Source organism: Orbicella franksi, chromosome 7 (genome assembly GCF_964199315.1).
Source record: "Orbicella franksi chromosome 7, jaOrbFran1.1, whole genome shotgun sequence".
NCBI lineage: Eukaryota > Metazoa > Cnidaria > Anthozoa > Scleractinia > Merulinidae > Orbicella > Orbicella franksi.
Genome location: NC_138151.1, coordinates 31,348,766 through 31,366,524, shown reverse-complemented (window position 1 = coordinate 31,366,524; position 17,759 = coordinate 31,348,766). Strand labels below are relative to the sequence as shown.

The window sequence follows — 17,759 nt, the reverse complement described above, 5'->3', positions numbered from 1 at the left end:
GTTAATTTACTTCCCAAGAGCGTGGACAAAGGAAACAATTCGAGAGCGCTGATTTATATAATAGTAAAAATAGGTCAGGCGATAGGGGGTCCCCCTTATTATTTAAAACATTGATGTGCCTCGTGACCATACGAAAGTATGACCATAGTACACGTGAATCAACGTTCTCTAAGAGAACGATGAAAGTTTCCATTAGAACCGTCAAAAAATTGTATTTAGTCTTTGGCACAAAGGCCAAGTTTTGAATGTCTCGGTTGCGTGACTTGCATTAAAGTCACAAGTAGGAGTTACTTAACTAAGCTGGTCGTTTTCAAACACAAAACCGAAAAAGAAGATACTTTTAGCTTGATTCATAACAATTACATCAGCACGGACAATAAGGCCAAACAGAGATGAGATTAAAGAAAGAAGTCCAAACGCATTACTTCGAACACGCCGAAAAGTTTGCACCACCACCCACCCACCCCCCCACCCCCCGGAACACAATACATTGAAACTCAAATTATTCCACAGCACGTGGAGACATTAATCCCTAATCAAAACAAGTTTGACACACAAATTCAGTGAACATGGCTGACTAAAAGTTTTGCATATGCATTCTTGATGCTGGCGAAGGAGACTGCAATTCTGTACTCTCGCTGTCGTCCGTTGTTTATAAGTTTCATCTCGACAGATGGTTCAAATCAGAGATCTAAGAAATTACTTGCATTAACTAATTAACATTTCAAGAGTGCGACCAAATTTAAAAAACAGACGATGAGTACAAAAGAGTCGACGAGGATTATGAATAATCATATAGAACCCCTACCTGGGCGAAACAGAAGACTATGATTCAGGTGCCTCGGTAGCCTATGGAGATAAGTTTACAGTAATTACTACACGGGTCGATAAGAAACATTGGAAAAGCTTGAGTTTCTGAATCTTCGAAACTTCTGCACAACTACGTTACCATGCATTGTAAAACGACTGAATGTGAAACCAAAAGTTGAAGTACAAATAATCAAATAGGGGGTTTTCCCTCATTCCAGCGCATCTGGCTCGTGACCTCATAATATTAATCTGGCTTGTACACGTGATCAGTAGTGTAAGAGAAAGGATTCGAAAAGTCCCCCGTATGTTAATTACTTGATTACTTGGTATATTTTGTTAGTTTTTCATTTTTGATTACGAATACAACTTTATTGCGCAAGTATTTAAACATCAAACGACTATCAGCTGTGTCAATCCGTGACACATTTTGTCTGGTTCCCCTTGCTCTCCCTTACCCCACCCTGTTCAGAAGAGCTGTAAAAACAGTTTCCTCGCAGACTTCTTGGCGAATATCACAAAAAACCCCTACAACAGCGGAAGTCTATCACAGTTTACTGTTCTCGTTCACACATTTTCTTTTTCACACTTGATTACTTTAAAGGTTTAATATCGTGACAATGATCAATGCTCAGTCACAGGCGAGTAAATTCATCAACAAAATACACATTAACACCGCTAAAAGTCGGATACGACATAGCTCCACTAAGATCACCTAACTTGCCTCCTTCCCCTTTGAAAAACACACAGTCGCCCTTTGAAAAATGAATACGAAACAATTGAATATTCGGGTATAAAGTTGAGGCCGGAAAGCATGTTTGATACGGGAAGTTGAATGACCTTCAATAAACTTCAGTGATATCAAGTGATCAGTATCGCAATTTCTGGATATTTTTAATACATATGACTGAGTAACGTTGAGAAAAAACTCAAACAACAGCAGCATTTTGTAAATATTACGCAAAATTTGAATACTTCATTCCCCACGAGAAACCAGATCTAAAATACAGACAATGCATATGTATTCAAAATACGTCAACAAAGATCATGCATCTATTATGTATCGAATACGTACCTCAGCTCAGACCTTCACCTCAGCTGATCAGACAGAAAACTATGATTCAGTTGCTCTCATATGACTTGCCAGCCTATGGAGAACAAATTACAGCAATTACTACACGAGTCGTTGAGAAACATTGGAAAAGTCTGAATCGACTAGACCCTTACCGTGTATAGAAAATGACTGACAGCGAAACCAAAAGTTGAATTACAAATAATCAAATAGGGGTTTTTCCCTCATTCCATGAACGATCAGCGCTTCTGGCTCGTGACCTTATAATATTAATCTGGCTTGTACACGTGATCAATAGCTAGTGTAAGAGAAAGGATTCGAAAAGTCGCCTGTATGTTAATTACTTGATTACTTGGTATTTTGGGTTAGTTTTTCATCTTTGATTACGAATGCAACTTTATTACGCAAGTATTTAAACACCAAATGACTATCAGCTACATGTATGTCAATCCTTGACACATCCTGTCTGGTTCCCCTTGTTCTCCGTTTCCCTACCCTGCTCAGAAGAGCTGTAAAGACAAATTTCTTGCAGGCTACTTTGCGAATATCACAAAAACCCCTACTACAACAAAAGTCTATCACAGTTTACAGTTTTCTCTCAGGCTTTTTGTTTTTCATACTTGATTACTTTTCAGGATATATCGTGACAATGAACAATTCTCAGTCACCAGCGAGTAACGTCATCAACAAAATACACATTAACAACGCTAAAAGTCGAATGCACGACATAGCTCTACTAAGATCACCTAACTTGCCTCCTCCCTTTTGAAATACAGACAGTCACCCTTTGAGAATCAACTAAACTAAGAAACAGTTGAATATTCGGATATGAAGTTGAGCTGATATGGGAAGTTGAATGGCCTTCAATGAACTTCAGTGATATCGAGTGGTTGCTTTCGCAATTTCTGGACATTAAATTCATATGACGGAGTAATGTTGTAGGAAAAAATGTATACAACAGCAGCATGTTTCGCTATTAAGTAAAATTTGAACGGTTCATTCCCCACGAGAAACCAGATCTAAAATATAGACAATGCATATAGATTAAAATTCGTCAAAGTTTAAACATATGTCGCGTATCAAATGCATACCTCAGACCTTCACCTCAGCTGATCAGACAGAAAACTATGATTCAGATGTTTCGGTAGCCTATGGAGAAATGTTTACAGCAATTACTACACGAGGTTGGAAAAGTCTGAGTTTCTGAAAAGACAAAACCTCTGCGCAACCAACCTCACGAGCATTGCGAAACGACTAAATGTGAAATCGAAAGTTGATTTGCAAAAGTAATAATCAAAGAGGGGGTTTCCCTCATTCCATACATAAGAGATCAGTGCGCTGATATGGCTTGTGATCTCATAATATTAACCTGACTTGCACAAGCGATCAATAGTATAGGTGGAAAGGAAGATAAGTCGCCTGTATGTTAGTTGCTTGATTAGTTTCTTCGCACTTGTTGGTATTTTAGTCAGTCTTTCATGTGAAATTACGAATGTACCCTTATTTGCAAATCAAGTATGTAAATGACAAGTGACTGAAAGCGAAACCAAAATTTGAATTACAAATAATGAAATAGGGGTTTTTCCCTCGCTCCACGAAAGATCAGCGCATCTGGCTCGTGACCTCATCATAATAATCTGGCTTCTACACGTGATCAATAGTATAAGAGAAAGAGGAAAAGGTCGCCTTGCTTTATGTTACTTGCTTGATTACTTCCTTTGCACTTGTTGGTATTTTTAGTCAATTTTTCAACCTTGGTTAGGAATACACCATTATTGTCAAAGTATTTAAACACCAGACGACTGACAGTGACAACTATTTCACTCCCTTCCCTCCACCCCTGCTCAGAAGATCTGTAAAGATAGCTTCCTGCCTGGCCATTTTACAAATATCACCGAATCCCCTACAACAGCGAAAGTCTATCGCAGTTTACTGTTTTCTTTCAGACTTTTTCTTTTTCACACTTGATTACTTTTAAGGATATATCGTGACAATCAGCAATTCTCAGTCACTCTTGAGTAACGTCATCAACAAAATACACATTAACACCGCTAAAAGTTCATAGTGACCCGTTTATCCAAGAATTGTCCATTTTCCCAAGTGCGACTTTTTTTCACAGTATGACCAGTTTCTCCAAGTGTATCCCATTTTTCCAAGGGTGTCGCACTTGTCGAAATGTGACCCATATTTCCAAGTGTGACCCACTTTTCGAAGCGTGACTTCTTTCCAAGTGTGATCAGTTTTTCCAAGCGTGACCCATTTTTCCAAATGTTACCTATTTTTCCAATTGTCACCCATGTTTTTCAACTGTAACCCATGTTTCCAAGTGTGACCCATTTTTCCAAGTGTGACCCATTTTTCCAAATATGACCCATTTTTCTAGGTGTGACCCATTTTTTAAGCGTGACCCACTCTTCTAAGTGTGACACATTTTCCCAAGTGCGGCTTAATTTTCCAAATGTGATCCATTTTACCAACTGTTAGTCATTTTTAAAATTGTAACCCATTTTTCCAAATGTGCCCCATTTTTTAGAGCATGACCCATTTTTCCAAATGAGACCATTTTTCCAAGTGTGTGAACTACCTTTCTGAGTGCGACCCATTTTTTAAGTTTGACCTGTTCTTCAAAGTTTCACCCATTTTTCCAAGAGTGACCCATTTGTACAAGTGTGACCGTTTCTTCCAAGTGTGACCCATTTTTCCAAATGTGTCCCATTTTTTAGAGTATGACCCATTTTTTCAAGTGTGACCCATTTTTTCATATAAGACCCATTTTTCCAAATGTGGCCCATTTTTCCAAGTGTGACCCAGCTTTCTGAATGCGACCCATTTTTTCAAGTGTGACCCATTTTTTAAGTGTGACCTTTCCTTCAAAGTTTCACCCATTTTTGCAAGAGTAACCCATTTCTACAAGTGTGACCGTTTCTTCCAAGTGTTAGTCATTTTTCCAAGTGTGACCCATTTTTCCAAGTGTTACTAGTTTTTCCAAGTTTTTATACCCTTATAAAATATGCGGCTATTATCTTTATTGTACATTGCAGGTGAAGCAAGTTGTACTATTGTGCATATGCAAATAACCCAGATGAACACTGTGGTAACAACTACAGTATACTATAATATGCAATTGACAGTAAGCAAATGTTAATATTAACAACACTATTACTGATGATATACGTGTTTATCAGCTGCCAAAAATAATAGGAAAAGACTTCATAGAAACTGGCTTTAACAGCACAAGTCACCCTTAAGACTTCATGGAATTAATGTGAGAATTACAGATGGACGTGGAATACTCCTACTTAGGAAGAGAATAAGATGCTTTCAACACTTGCACTAGTTTGCTGAAGAGATAGGTAGACGACAATAGAAACAAATCGTTTGGGATAAATGGCCACAAATGTGACGAGTTTAATTGAAACTAAGGTTACAAACAAAGATCAAAATCTCTTTAGGAAAGAAGGGGTTAAAACTTTCGCCACCGGTAAAAACTTAAGTAAAATACTACATAAGATATATTGACAGTGTGCGGGTCGGTGACCGGGGAGGTAGAGGGAAAAAGAACAGATACGTCTGAACGCTAAAAAGCAGGAAAGTTCTTCTTGCGATAATGGTAATAGTAGAAAGGGGCTGCGTGTACGAGATAACCAACCTTTTGTACTTAACCTTGACACGCGCCCATTTTTCATTGGACAGGAGACTTCCATTGTTACCAGATTAGAGCACAACCCGCAAACTGATAAGAAATAGGAAATGCCTCGAGATAAAATAACAATATGCTTTCGGTTATCTACCTAATGTTTGTCTATTTCAGAAACTTTGCAAAAAGTCTAGGGCAATCATTTTCCGGTGCCGGTGTTTATCGATCGTTAGACAGCTATTGTGGAGCTAATTGGATTGCGCCTTTACTTGTGGTCAGTCAGTCGGTTATGCCTCGGGGTTAAGCCTATCATTTAGTTACGCTCTACTATAACAATTTATTTGTGTGACTTGCATTGCAGATATTTACTGGTTTAATTTCTGCCCTACATCCTGTTCTGTTTCCATTCCGATGCTACAATCAAAGCGTCCTGTGAGCAAACCTGTGAATTTCCCATATTTAATATTTATTTATATCTTGTTTGTGTAATTATTTACTTATTTTTTTACTTATTGGTGTGTTTATTTATTTATTTATTTATTCATTTGTCTGAACTCTCTCTTAGTCTTTTTCTCATCTTGTTTCTGTAAACAAAATGGAAGTCTGGTCGGTCTAAAACAACTGGTTCTTACTGGTTTGGAATTTGCAAAAACTGGCCTGAGAAAAATTTAACCCCCCTGGTAATGTTGTACCATACTCACTAAGCGTTAAGCTCACTAAGAAATATTCCAAAACGTCTCGAGAATCTTTAAGCGGGTGGTGGCTGTCAGCGACTTTCAGAATTTTTAGTTTATCAACAGTTTTGCGTCTGTCTGCTAGCCTTTTATACGTTTTTTTCTTTTTTGTAAAGATTAAGAGGGGATGGGTTTCACCCAATCTATTCAGGAACCACCCCTCCCTCATTAACTACTTGAATTGCACTCGCTTCTCTCGAAAATCAGGATGAAAGACTGGGCGAGGGTATAAGACGAGAAGAGACTGAGACGAGACAAACACGAAACAGAGGTGTGGCACTACTCTCCCCAACCCCTTCTCGTGCATACCATATGCTGTATGTCCAAATTGTATGTCCATACCTCTTTTATTGCGTTTGTGTTCTCGGGCAGGAAACATTCGTCGGAGCCTGGAGAAAAGACCGTCAATAAAGCAGGCTACTTTTTTTTCTCCTTTCACCCATTCTCTCCACTTCCACCCCCCTCCCCCCTCCACTATAACAAGAAGTCTGAAGATAGTGGAACTTAATTTCTTAATTTTTGACTTCAATTTATTTCCCAAGATTTTTTTAAGGCACAGCCACTATTTTGCTGCATTGATTGATAAGATATCACGGAAACATATGGCCGTTAACAAAAGTGAAGCCAAGGCAGATTCTACGAAACTAGCAATCGCAACTGGTTTTCTACCATATTTCTTTCGGGTTTTAGCCCATGCTGATTTAAAAGCATTCTCATTTATCACGCGAGACGATCAAGCACACTCGTAAAGCCATTGAAACAATGAATTCAAACAAAGCTTGTTTAACTTAACAAAACTAGGACTCTCAAAACATCTTTAACCTCCTTCAATAACCGGAAATCGTAATGGGAGGGGGAAATTTCATAAATTGTAAGAATCAGCGGAGGAATATTTTGAATGACAGAAGTGGGTTGCTCGCTCAGTTAAGTTATTGTTTTCTGTCGCTCAGTTGGAAAACGATCGCTGTTCAGATCAAAGGAAGAATACAGTTGTTTTAATTTGTTTTAGTGTGACTGTGTCATTCACGTTTCCGTTCCATTAAAATAGTGTTTTGTTTTTTTTTACTTGTTGAAAGAACTACAACAAATTACACGCCTCGAGGTTTTGGCGAAAATAATTTTCAAGAAGTTGATTTGAAATGAAAGGAGTCGGGTTTAATTAAGTGACTTCAAAGTAAAATATGCTTACAGCTTGTTTGTGGAGCTTCAAAGATTTGACAACGGAAGTTGTCTATTATTGACATTCCCGTATGAGACGAGAGGATTAATCTACATGCAATAACATACTTATCTACTTTCGAGACACCAAATATAATTTAGATCGATTTGGTGTAGTATTACCCATAGCGACGTGCGCCATTATCGCTTGCAGACTCCATGACTAGAGAAAAAAAGATAAGCAATTATTCCTCTTAATCGTGCCTTTAAGGGCCATATCAAAAATTGGTTTTTAAAAAAAACTGATAACAAGGACAAAAGCAAGTTTCAAAATGAACCGTAGGATGCGATTCGGTGGGCTGCTTCATTTGCGAGATGAACTTTCACGCCGTTAAACCCCTGATATAGAAATATTAGTTCTCCTTACAAATTCTCATATGCTGACTTAATAACAGTTATGAGAATTCACTTCAACATCTTTTGATTACCAGCTACGAAATTCGAAACAGATTGGCAACACATTTGTGGTTGTTTTTTTTTATCTTAAAAACAGTGTTTTACTATTTTGATATGTCTTTTTCCTTTGATGTTATCTCCAGCGAAGTATCTAAACCCTTTTGTACAAAACTACTGAATACAATCAATACAAACTGAAGATTAACAGCAAGGAAATTAATGTCAGGTCACGTTTACCAGTTAATGACAAATTGATGCACCAGCTAGTGATGTGTGTAAAATTTGCTTTCCTTGTTAACTAAGCATAAACTAATACTGGATTAAATTTTAGTTTAATCCATCTTAAAATCGTGCTTTATTCGTCACCAACACCCCTCAAAAATCCAGGCAAAATAAATGCCAATAATATTATTTTAAAAACTTCCTAAGATACTCTTCAGAATGGGCTGTCTTCCGATTTCTGTTATCGTCTTATTTTATTTCGTCTTCTTTTGTTTGCACTTTTTAATGGACTTTCGTTTACTACAGGCAAAATATCTTGAAAAATGGGAGACACACTCATACGGTCCAATTCATCGCGACTATTTGACACTGAAAATTTTCTCTCGTGTGCGGCGAAGCCGTCCTTGGATCACAACTGACAGCAGCAATGTCTTTAAGCTTCTTTTCGTGTTAAACCGCAGAAAAAACAAAATGCAACACAGTCAATTTTTTATTTGTAAGTTCAACGTGTACCTTAGACACTGGTCATAAACGCTTAGACAACTTCCGAAGGGGCTTTGGGTTGGTTTACCCCTGGGGGAGTTGATACACGGCAAGCTCTGACAAGCGGAGTGAAAGCCGTTTGGAAATAAGCAGAAAGAAGTGAATTCACACAAAGTTGGAAGGTAATTACACTGAGAAACATTGGCCTTTTTCTAGATCTTATTTTAAGATCAGATGGGAATGTACTGTACGTAAGAAAGGTTTATGACTAAACTTCTTCTTTTGCAACCTCCCTATATATAACAATTATTCACTGGTCATAGTTTGGTATGTAATATTTTCATCTCAGTCAGTGGTCAGTTGATTAGAAAAGGTGGGTTATTATGGCTTATACCGGGGGGAGATAGGCAACTGATCCGTTTCCTAGGGACGTTTTAAACAGGGAAGAAGGAAGAGATGATGGGAGTGTCTTTCATATAGGTTGCAGTTACTCTATTAAAACTATCCTCGAGTTGTTTTAATTTATTTAGTTATCAAATGTCTTCTCATCCAAGGTAGCTTCCTGTAGTTTTTCTGTCACATCCATGTTGTAAATAAATGTACAACCTCTTATCAGTATCGTTCTCGTCTTTGTTTAAAATAAGAAACAAGTTTCACCAATAAAATCAGCAATGATTAAATTGCGAGTCATGTCAAGATAAGTAATTTTTCAGACAGTTATCCCGTAACTTTAAAACCCTACCATCAAGTATATACCAGTATTGTAATACTACCATCAAGTATATACCAGTATTATGGCACGTATCAACAAGTATAAACTGGAAATTTTGTTTGCATAAATTCAATTTCAACCGACTAAATATTCTGTTCTTTCAAAAAATGAGGCAAACTAAAATTAAGATCAATATAAATTTATTTACATTTATGAGCTGTATTTATTTTATTTTGTCCTAAAAACCTGATACAGGTCTATACAACCTCCGATATGTAAGCACTATTCGTTGAATTACAAATACAGAAAATACTAAATTTTATTAACATTTTCCGATACGCGGATGAAATATTGTTCATTACTAACTTCGACTTGTTCAACGCCCAGATTTCGGTGCCACACTTAATTTATGATTGCCAATAAACTACAAGGCAGAATGTTACTCAAATTGTGATGTCTGATTTTTAACCTCGTTTTTCTATCTCGACTATCTAAACAAGAATTTCCCAACAATTGCAGCAAGCCTTTCATTTCCTGCTAAGAATCTGCACAATGTTCATCTGATGTTCTTTTGCACGAAGACGAAGCGAAGCAATGCTAGACACCCGAGTTGTCTCCCTTGCTATTCCACCCGAATGTTCCGGTAGGACATCCAATCCCCGGCCCCCTTCTTCAAGTCGGAAAGGAGGCGCTATAAAGCACGTGCCCCCTGTCGGAGGTAACATGCTACAGGAACAAGGACATTCTCGGGGGTCGGGACATGGGGGGCGTATTACACCCGGAACTGCAGGGCGATAGCACTGTAAGGGGTGTGGAGACGCCTGATAAAATGAAGAGCAAATGTCCCTGGTACTTCCATGTCCTAGACCCGAGGGAAATGTTACCGGATACGGACTGCTTGGGGAAAACGGCTCCTGGTGCAACCACGGGTAGACCATGCCATGCCCGGGGGGAACGGCTCCAAATGCACACAGCTTTTCACGCTTCCGCCATTTCGCTCGTCTGTTCTGAAACCAGACCTGGTAAAAGGGAGGAAATGGATTTTAAAAAGCGTTTAAACTCTCTCTCCTTTTTTCCATTCTTGCTTGAACATACATTTTAACAACACCTCATTTCATTCATCACATTTCCTTTTGACAAATAAACGTTCAAGATGTTAAATATCGAAATAATGCATTCCTAATCATGAAAATAACATGCATTTTGAATTGAATATACTTTACAGCCAGACTTCACGACTCAGCTCAGTTTCGTATTTCCGACATTTCTTTAAAATCTACCGACACCAAAATCAATATAAACTTAATTATCCCAATGGAAAACATACGTGTTAAATAAACTAGTTAAAGCCGCGCAAACTGTCTTTGCATGTCTTGATGTCCCAGCAACGACAATCCGTTTATTTTAACGGCTTGAGCTCTTGGAATTATCAGTTGTGGTTATTTCATAAAAGCAAATTTAAAATAATAAAAAAGCACTTCTAAATGGAAAACGATGAAAACACTTTCGACAGGTAGGGAGCGCTTTGTTCATGCAATGTTCTTACTCCAGAAAAAAGGGCAATAATGATAAAGCTGCGAAACTGTTTAAAACCTACCAAACATAATCAAGGGAGGCAATAAGCATGACTTAGTCTGACAATTGGGCAATTTAGCTTAAACTTACAAAGCTTATTAACACGACTGAATTCACACAAAGATGGCATTAAAAAGCTGATAAATATCGCCAGTTACAAATAAAGAAAACCAATAAAATGTGACAAAGTTGTGAACCTGTACTATTTTTTTCTGAAGAAAGGCTTTGTAACTTTCAACTCTTAAACCCAACAGTTAAGCTTAACTGAGCGAGCCTAAAATTGAGAAAAACTCATTTAGCCACATTTATTGCTTTCAAATTGCGATTTTAAACTTGCGCTTTAAGCCAATGGGCAAAAAGTGCCATGTGCTGTGTTGCACATTTGTGTTTACCTGAATTCTTGCTTCTGTTAAGCCAAGTTTTGAAGCCAATTCTTCCCGTGCGAATACGTCAGGATATGGCGCCTTATCGAACGCTCTTTCGAGTTCTTCAAGTTGATATTGGCTGAACGTTGTTCGATAGCGAGTCTTTTTCTTTTTCGCCGCGGCTGAAGCATCTTCAGTAGGAGAGTTGACTTGTTCGTCTCCATCTCCGGTGATCTGTTCACTTGCCTCGTCTTGAACGTTACTCTCTGCTGTTACTTGTAAAGAACAACAAAAATATCATCAGACGGAACAAAAATTAAAACTACTGTAAAGAGAGCAGTTTTTGTTCTTCTAATGGAAATTTCGGAATTACCTCAAAGCAGCTAAATCATTCTTTAACGTTTTCGTTACTTACCTATTGTCCTAATATTATGACTCAATCTCGTTTGTATCTCGCAGAGAAATTTCTAAGTGCTGTAGCAAGGAAAATATATCCGTGCTTTTACTAAATCTGTTAAGCTGACCTCACGTTAGAACAACTTTACACCTTCCTAAATCCAAACTATTTGCGAGATAACAACTTGAAAAGCATAGCAGTGAAGTTCAACTGCCTCTGTAGAGTAAAGTTAAACTACTATTATAACAAGCCCCTAGTTAACGAGCTTAATAAACACGCGAGTAAAAAACTAACCGGAATTTAAATTCATCCTCGGCCACCGTGAATTCTGCACAGTTCCAAACCACTTTTCTCGATCGGAGCCGATTAACTGCCTCAAACAGATGGAGAAAATAGTTCTTATAGGTTTAGCAGGCAGGCTGTCTGTTGGCGTGATGGACAAAACTTATAAAGTTTCAAGGGCTTTATTTCAATATTAGCGTGTTGCCCAATGAAACTGCTTGTTTCGGCTCAATAGAAATATACTTTAATTTTGCATACTCCTGGTTCTTTCTTTGCCATATTGTCGACGCGATTGCGTTTGTGTCGCGCTTTTGTTTCAGACTGAAGAAAACAACTGCAAAAAGGTGCAATTTATTAAACATTTGTTTTGTTTGCTCGGAACGCCAATACGCAGTGGGCAGGCCCCAAAGTCATTTTATTTCAGTTCGTTAAGGTTCACGCGAATTGCGAAGCGGCGCGCTCGAAAATAGTCCCATTGAGATCTTATTCAAATAGCTCGACTTTTGTATAGCAACAGAAAGTAATAAGTATTCTTTCATACAAATTGATGTAAATTGAATTGAATATCAGCAGTTATTAGGGTCAAGATGGAGACAGCTGGTGTAAAAAACTGGAAGTGAGTGATAAAGTTTGGAGCCAGAAGTAAACTCAGTTTGCGAAATACCACGCTAAGTTTGCTTGCGTCATGTTCTAGTTTCGCCACCTTTTTTATCCCATATCTCTTTTTTCGCAGGGATCCCATATCGTGTAAATTCCGACCTAACTTTTTAACTCTTTACATTTTGGTCCCCGCTCAGCCAAGAAAAAATTGTCTTAAGTCGATGGAAAAGAATAAATTACCAAAATGTTAATATACGATTTCTCGCATCGCCTCATTTCAATTTTACGAAAGAAAGAATCGACCGTGAACAAACTAAAATCAAACTTGTGTTTTTGTGTCCACCACAAATGCAGAAAACTTTCAATAAAACCGCATCTCTAGAAAATAAAATAACTACAAACTCGATTAAAAACGGTTCGCCAAGCGAGCCACTCAAATTCAACCGATGGCCAAATTTGTTCTCTATCCGTAAACTACTATCATTAATGCTTTTAGACAAAACTGATCTACATGTGCCAAAACCTGACTATATTTCGTGTCAAAAACTCGACGAAGCAATAATAAAATTGTGACAGTCTATAAAATAACAAGCCGCTTGGCAAATTTGAGCAGGATGGTTTTTTAAAAATGCGCATGAATTTCAACCAATGACTATAGTTTTCTTCCTGTTTGTGTTGGTAACTCTGCCGTGAATTTTCCCGCTAAATTTGTTCTGTCATCGAGGCCAAATATAAAGAATTAACAATGACACGTTCGCTCTAAATTTGCCGAGTCGAGGAGATTATCTCCTGATCTCTGAGTGCTTCTTGTGTAGAGAGAAAGTGCAGCTCTCAACACGAGAAAACGCGAACACCAGTTTAGTATAATTCACGCTCAGTTGTACATAATTAAGAGCAGAGAAGAAGTACGGAAGGCGAATAAAATTAAAATAGTTGCGATTTTTGCTACGAATCAATGACATCGATGAGTTAAGTTTGCAGTTGAAATTATCATTCTAGCGTAAGCGTTGATTCAATTCTGCAATTTTCTTGAACAAAAAAGAGCAACCTGTCTTGCCATCGGCAATATATGTATGCAGTTGCTCTAACAGGTTGGCAGTCACCACTAAAACGTTTGTAATTACCTTCGGCTGCTTCTGCTTCCTTTGCATTTTTACTGCTGAGATCCTTGACCGAAACAGGCTCGCTAGTAAGGCCTAAGATTCCGTTTATGCTATAGGAGACAACACCATGCCTTTCTTTGGAGGGGAAGCTGTCGGTGTTTGGGATTTCCATTTCGCTTGGCGTCAAGTATTATGTCAGCAGCTTGTCCAACGAATACTTCGCATCACAGAAAGCGCTTCGCTTTTTCGTTCATAATGATGCCGGGAGTTCAGTTAGTCGTGCATGAATGGTAGGCCCGCAGGGGGAATTATAACCCTCACACGGTGACCGACTGGCTAAATTAAATTGCTATTATTAGCAAAGGGATTCTTGCTCGGCGGTTCTCTTTTGGGTGAAATTTCCCTTTTCACAACCAATCAACGCATTTATCCACGAACACGGTTATTGGCAAAACATTCATTCAAGTAAAATACAATTAGAATTTATTAACATTAATCCCTATCTAGATTAACATAACAATCCTATAGAACTCCAATAAAGACCTAATTATATCAACATTAAACTCCCTTTATGAGATACGAGAAGCGCAATATGTGACAAACACTGCTCCAGGCGGAATATTCTGTTTTGCCTTTCTTTCGTAACTTGGCCATCGTTTAGCAATTGAAAAACTTCTTCGAAACGGCCGCTTTATTTCCAAAAAGAAACTTTCAGCTGCGTTTCGCGGCCATACGCCGGTTTACTAAGCAAACAATTTGGGGAAAGGGAGAATTCGAAATAATGAAATTTACACATTTTTGATGAGAAGTAATTGGTCGTAATTGCCGCCATCTTGCGAGTGTCGGGCGAAAAAATCATTTTAATTAACACTGCCTTTCTTCGCCTGTCAGCCACATCAACAAATATTTTCGAAGTTATCAAGCTTTTAGAGTACATGTAAATAACTGGTCGAGTTATCATTTGAGATTTAAGCGTATTACCGCAAATTGCGCTGCCTTATCAACACACGGCATCACAAAGTTTACACCATTCATATGAACACTTGAAAATGTTTCAAAACGACGGAAACTTCCGAAACACGAGAACGGGCTCCGAGCGTCCCAGGACCAGTAGAAATCGAAGTTTTCTGGTATCGGACCGCAAGAGAATCAATTAAAAACCGCGAATATTTTTGCTAAGTTTTCGTGGCAAATATTTTCGACCCGTGCACAAATTAAGCGATCATGCTATTTCAATTTGCAAGATTTAATTGGAAACAATCAAATATCACTTTTTAGTTTTCCCAGCACTGCGGATGTTGAAAAATTCGCCTCGATTATTTCATTACCGTCCCAGAGAATGGCATCAGAGGCGAAAGTGAAATATTCATTTACTTAAAGTCGAAGAAATGAAACTTTTAACGAAGATACTACTCTTAAGCACTTGCCTTTGCAAAAAAAGGAAATTAAACCAGGGTAGCTTAACATAGATTAATACAATTAATGCTGTTTATCTCGCTCGTCGGGCCGACTTCGTTAGCTCGCGAAAAAACTGTCAGTTTTCAGGAAATTAAAGGAACATGCATCAACGGAAATTCGTTTGGGATTAATAGCCTCAAATTGAATGGTTCTGGCGGGCGTTGAAGTGGAATCTTCGAAACAGGAGAGTTGAGTCTTCAAGTGAAGTATTTGCGTGTTTTGCGACGGCTTTGTAAGGGTTATTACGCCGGCAACTTCGCAAAGGTTTAGAGTGTGTTGTCGAGTTCTTCACCGACCTGTCAAAATCTATTGATATGTAATTAACCTCTTAATTAATATCATCTCCTAATTAGAAATGATTAGAAGAGGCGAGAAGCCGCTCGCGTTAATAAGATGTTCGTTTGAGCAATCGCAGGAAATTATAAACAAACAAAAAAATTCGAGGCAACAACACCGCAAGATTCGCTTGGAATTTGAGTAGCGCGCGACCCAGCCTCATGAAGCAAACAAACTCGAGATTATTTGCCGACGATATCTTGAGGTATTTCCGAAGTTAAACTCGCTGACTTCTGTGCGTTTGAAGTGGACACTTATTATTTCATGGACTAATTACTGTTGGCACTAATTAGTCTGTCTAAAGTGCGACAAATTAATTGTTTCAATTGAAAATCTTTTATCCGACTAATTCCACTTCAAGCGTGGCCGCTTGCCTAAGGTTATAACAAAGTGTGTTTTTAATAACTTACACCGTTGGAAAAACTGAGCGGTCAAAACTGCCTCATAAACTAGGAATTGTTTGTTGTCATGCGTGATCGTATTTTCGACTATCTTGTTATGTTTTCTGATACATATTTCGTTTTCGCATCGCGCGTTTCATGCACAAAATATCGTAGTTATATTTTGTCACATCAATAAAAATTGTGTACTTTATAGCTGTCTTGCACCGTGTTTTCCCAACTTCGGTCCACTCAGTAATTTGGTATGCAGGCGTGAAATTATATGCTAATTAAAATGCGCTTCCTTCAATATAATGATTGCTTTGACCCTGGCCTAAAAAACAACGAAAAGCTCAAGGGTTTTTGGAACAGAAAAGCAATTAAATACTGTGACCTTGTTTGAATTAATGAGTCGCTGGAATGGAATGTGACATGAAAGGTAATCGATCTTAAAAGCCGATTCATCTTATCTCTTTGGAATGTTTTGAAAGGCAGCAAATTTAATTCGCTGACCTTTCCTGAGATCAGCACATAATCGCACACACGTAGAGTGAATTTTTCGCTATTTTTTTTTAGCCCTCAGTAAAGCACTTCTATTATGGAATCCGTCTCTAAAATGTGTATGTTTAATAGCTTGTTATTATTATGTTGTATTATATCTCGGACAGAATGCGTGCTGTGATTGGTTATTTTACAGGCCATATTCTTTCGAGTACAGTCCGCTTGTCACTCTCTGGAGTTGATATAATAAAAAATTATTTACCTTTTTTCTGGGTTTGCATGTAAGATATACATCATTTTTTAAACTTGTTTTTCTATTGTTTTGTTTTGTTTTTTTTTCCATCAGTTTATTATCGTTTGAGGCCCGCGCGCTCGACCATTGAGCTTTTCCACTGTTAGCGGAGCCACTCCCACGCAAGCGCAGAACTTTGCTTGCAAATGGCCGCCGAAACTGAACAGCTTTAATCCCAATACAGCAAGCTTCTTACCCCAGTTTCAACGACCTTCTTTATCAGTTCCGAATCAAAACAACCGGTTTTTTTTTCGAAAACAAAAGGCAGTTACTTCCCGTGTTTCGAAAATGACATTTCTCTAAAGAAGAATCCGTTGCGTGGGCCAGAAGGTTTGTTGGCCTGAGGTAATCTGGGGATGTTTTTTTTCTCGGAAAGGCAGGTCGCTTGCATTTGGATGATATCTTTTCTCTAAAATCTTTCAAGGGCAAAAGATAGAAAACAAAAATACCCCCCCCCCCTCTCCCTTCGTCAACCCGGGCCCCGTGGGCGTCAAAAGAAATAAGAATCGTCGTAACATATAAGTGTGAGCTACAAAACGAGCTAAACAAGAGAAAATGAATCTCGCAATTCCCTGGATATCTTGCAAAATGAAGATGATTAATATTATTCGAGAGTTAAAAAAAAAACATTTTCTGTATAAGTTTTTTTGTTGTTGCTTTTTTATTTTCTTTTTTTTTTCAGGTGAAGTGAAAGTTTGACAGGGCAGCAAAACTGCTGGAAGATGAACCGCTGGCTAGTGTTTTCACGGCATATTCGAGTCAGTCAAAGTAAATATTCCGCAGCTAACCGGAATCAACGTTTATTAGCTAGAAATGTGTTAGCTTAATGACGTTTCGCTTAGTTTTTGTTATTTCAAAGGCTTTGCGAAATGAACAAAATTTTCAAAATGAACAAACTTAGAACTATGAGCAAAAGTGCCCGTGAAACTCCGGAATTAATTTTCACACATTCATCAAACAGGCGTTGGTTATTTGCATTTTAACTTTTGTGATCGATGTTTTACAAAGTAAATTTGCCGAATGCCCCACCAAAATTAAGCTATTTAAGTTTGGACAGTTTTTCACAGGTTAAAACACCAAGTATCGCACGTAGAATTTGATTTTTCAAACGAAACTAAACTAAACAAGCTATCACTTTATTTATAATTAGCCGTTTCCCTGTCAATGAAAAATATAGCCTTTTTATCGA

General features: G+C 38.0%; 2 protein-coding genes across 6 annotated transcripts in view; both read right to left on the bottom strand.

Moving 5' to 3' along the window:
- LOC145491681 (uncharacterized) overlaps positions 1 to 3,932 on the bottom strand; it is a 19,926-nt gene extending 15,994 nt beyond the window's left edge. Inside the window, exons 1-4 of one of the 4 annotated variants that reach the window (XM_081470914.1) lie at positions 3,113 to 3,932; positions 2,971 to 3,028; positions 1,883 to 1,955; positions 809 to 849 (exon numbers count right to left, since the gene is read on the bottom strand). The gene's annotated coding sequence lies outside the window, so the exon portion shown is untranslated. Of the gene's footprint in view, positions 1 to 808; positions 850 to 1,882 lie in introns of all 4 variants that reach the window. The other 3 variants (XM_081470917.1, XM_081470916.1, XM_081470915.1) reach the window with 3 other exon arrangements.
- A 5,569-nt stretch (positions 3,933 to 9,501) lies between these two features.
- LOC145492654 (retinal homeobox protein Rx1-like) lies at positions 9,502 to 14,057 on the bottom strand. 2 transcript variants are annotated; one of them, XM_081472070.1, is made up of 3 exons: positions 13,625 to 14,057; positions 11,249 to 11,496; positions 9,502 to 10,300 (listed from the first exon to the last, which is right to left on the bottom strand). In XM_081472070.1, the coding sequence occupies exons 1-3, from the start codon at positions 13,773 to 13,775 to the stop codon at positions 9,809 to 9,811; spliced, it is 891 nt and encodes a 296-aa protein (XP_081328196.1). In that variant the 5' UTR covers positions 13,776 to 14,057; the 3' UTR covers positions 9,502 to 9,808. The 2 variants fall into 2 exon arrangements, with proteins under 2 accessions (XP_081328196.1, XP_081328197.1); XM_081472071.1 differs by lacking the exon at positions 13,625 to 14,057 and adding an exon at positions 11,913 to 12,323.
- Positions 14,058 to 17,759: the final 3,702 nt, after the last annotated feature.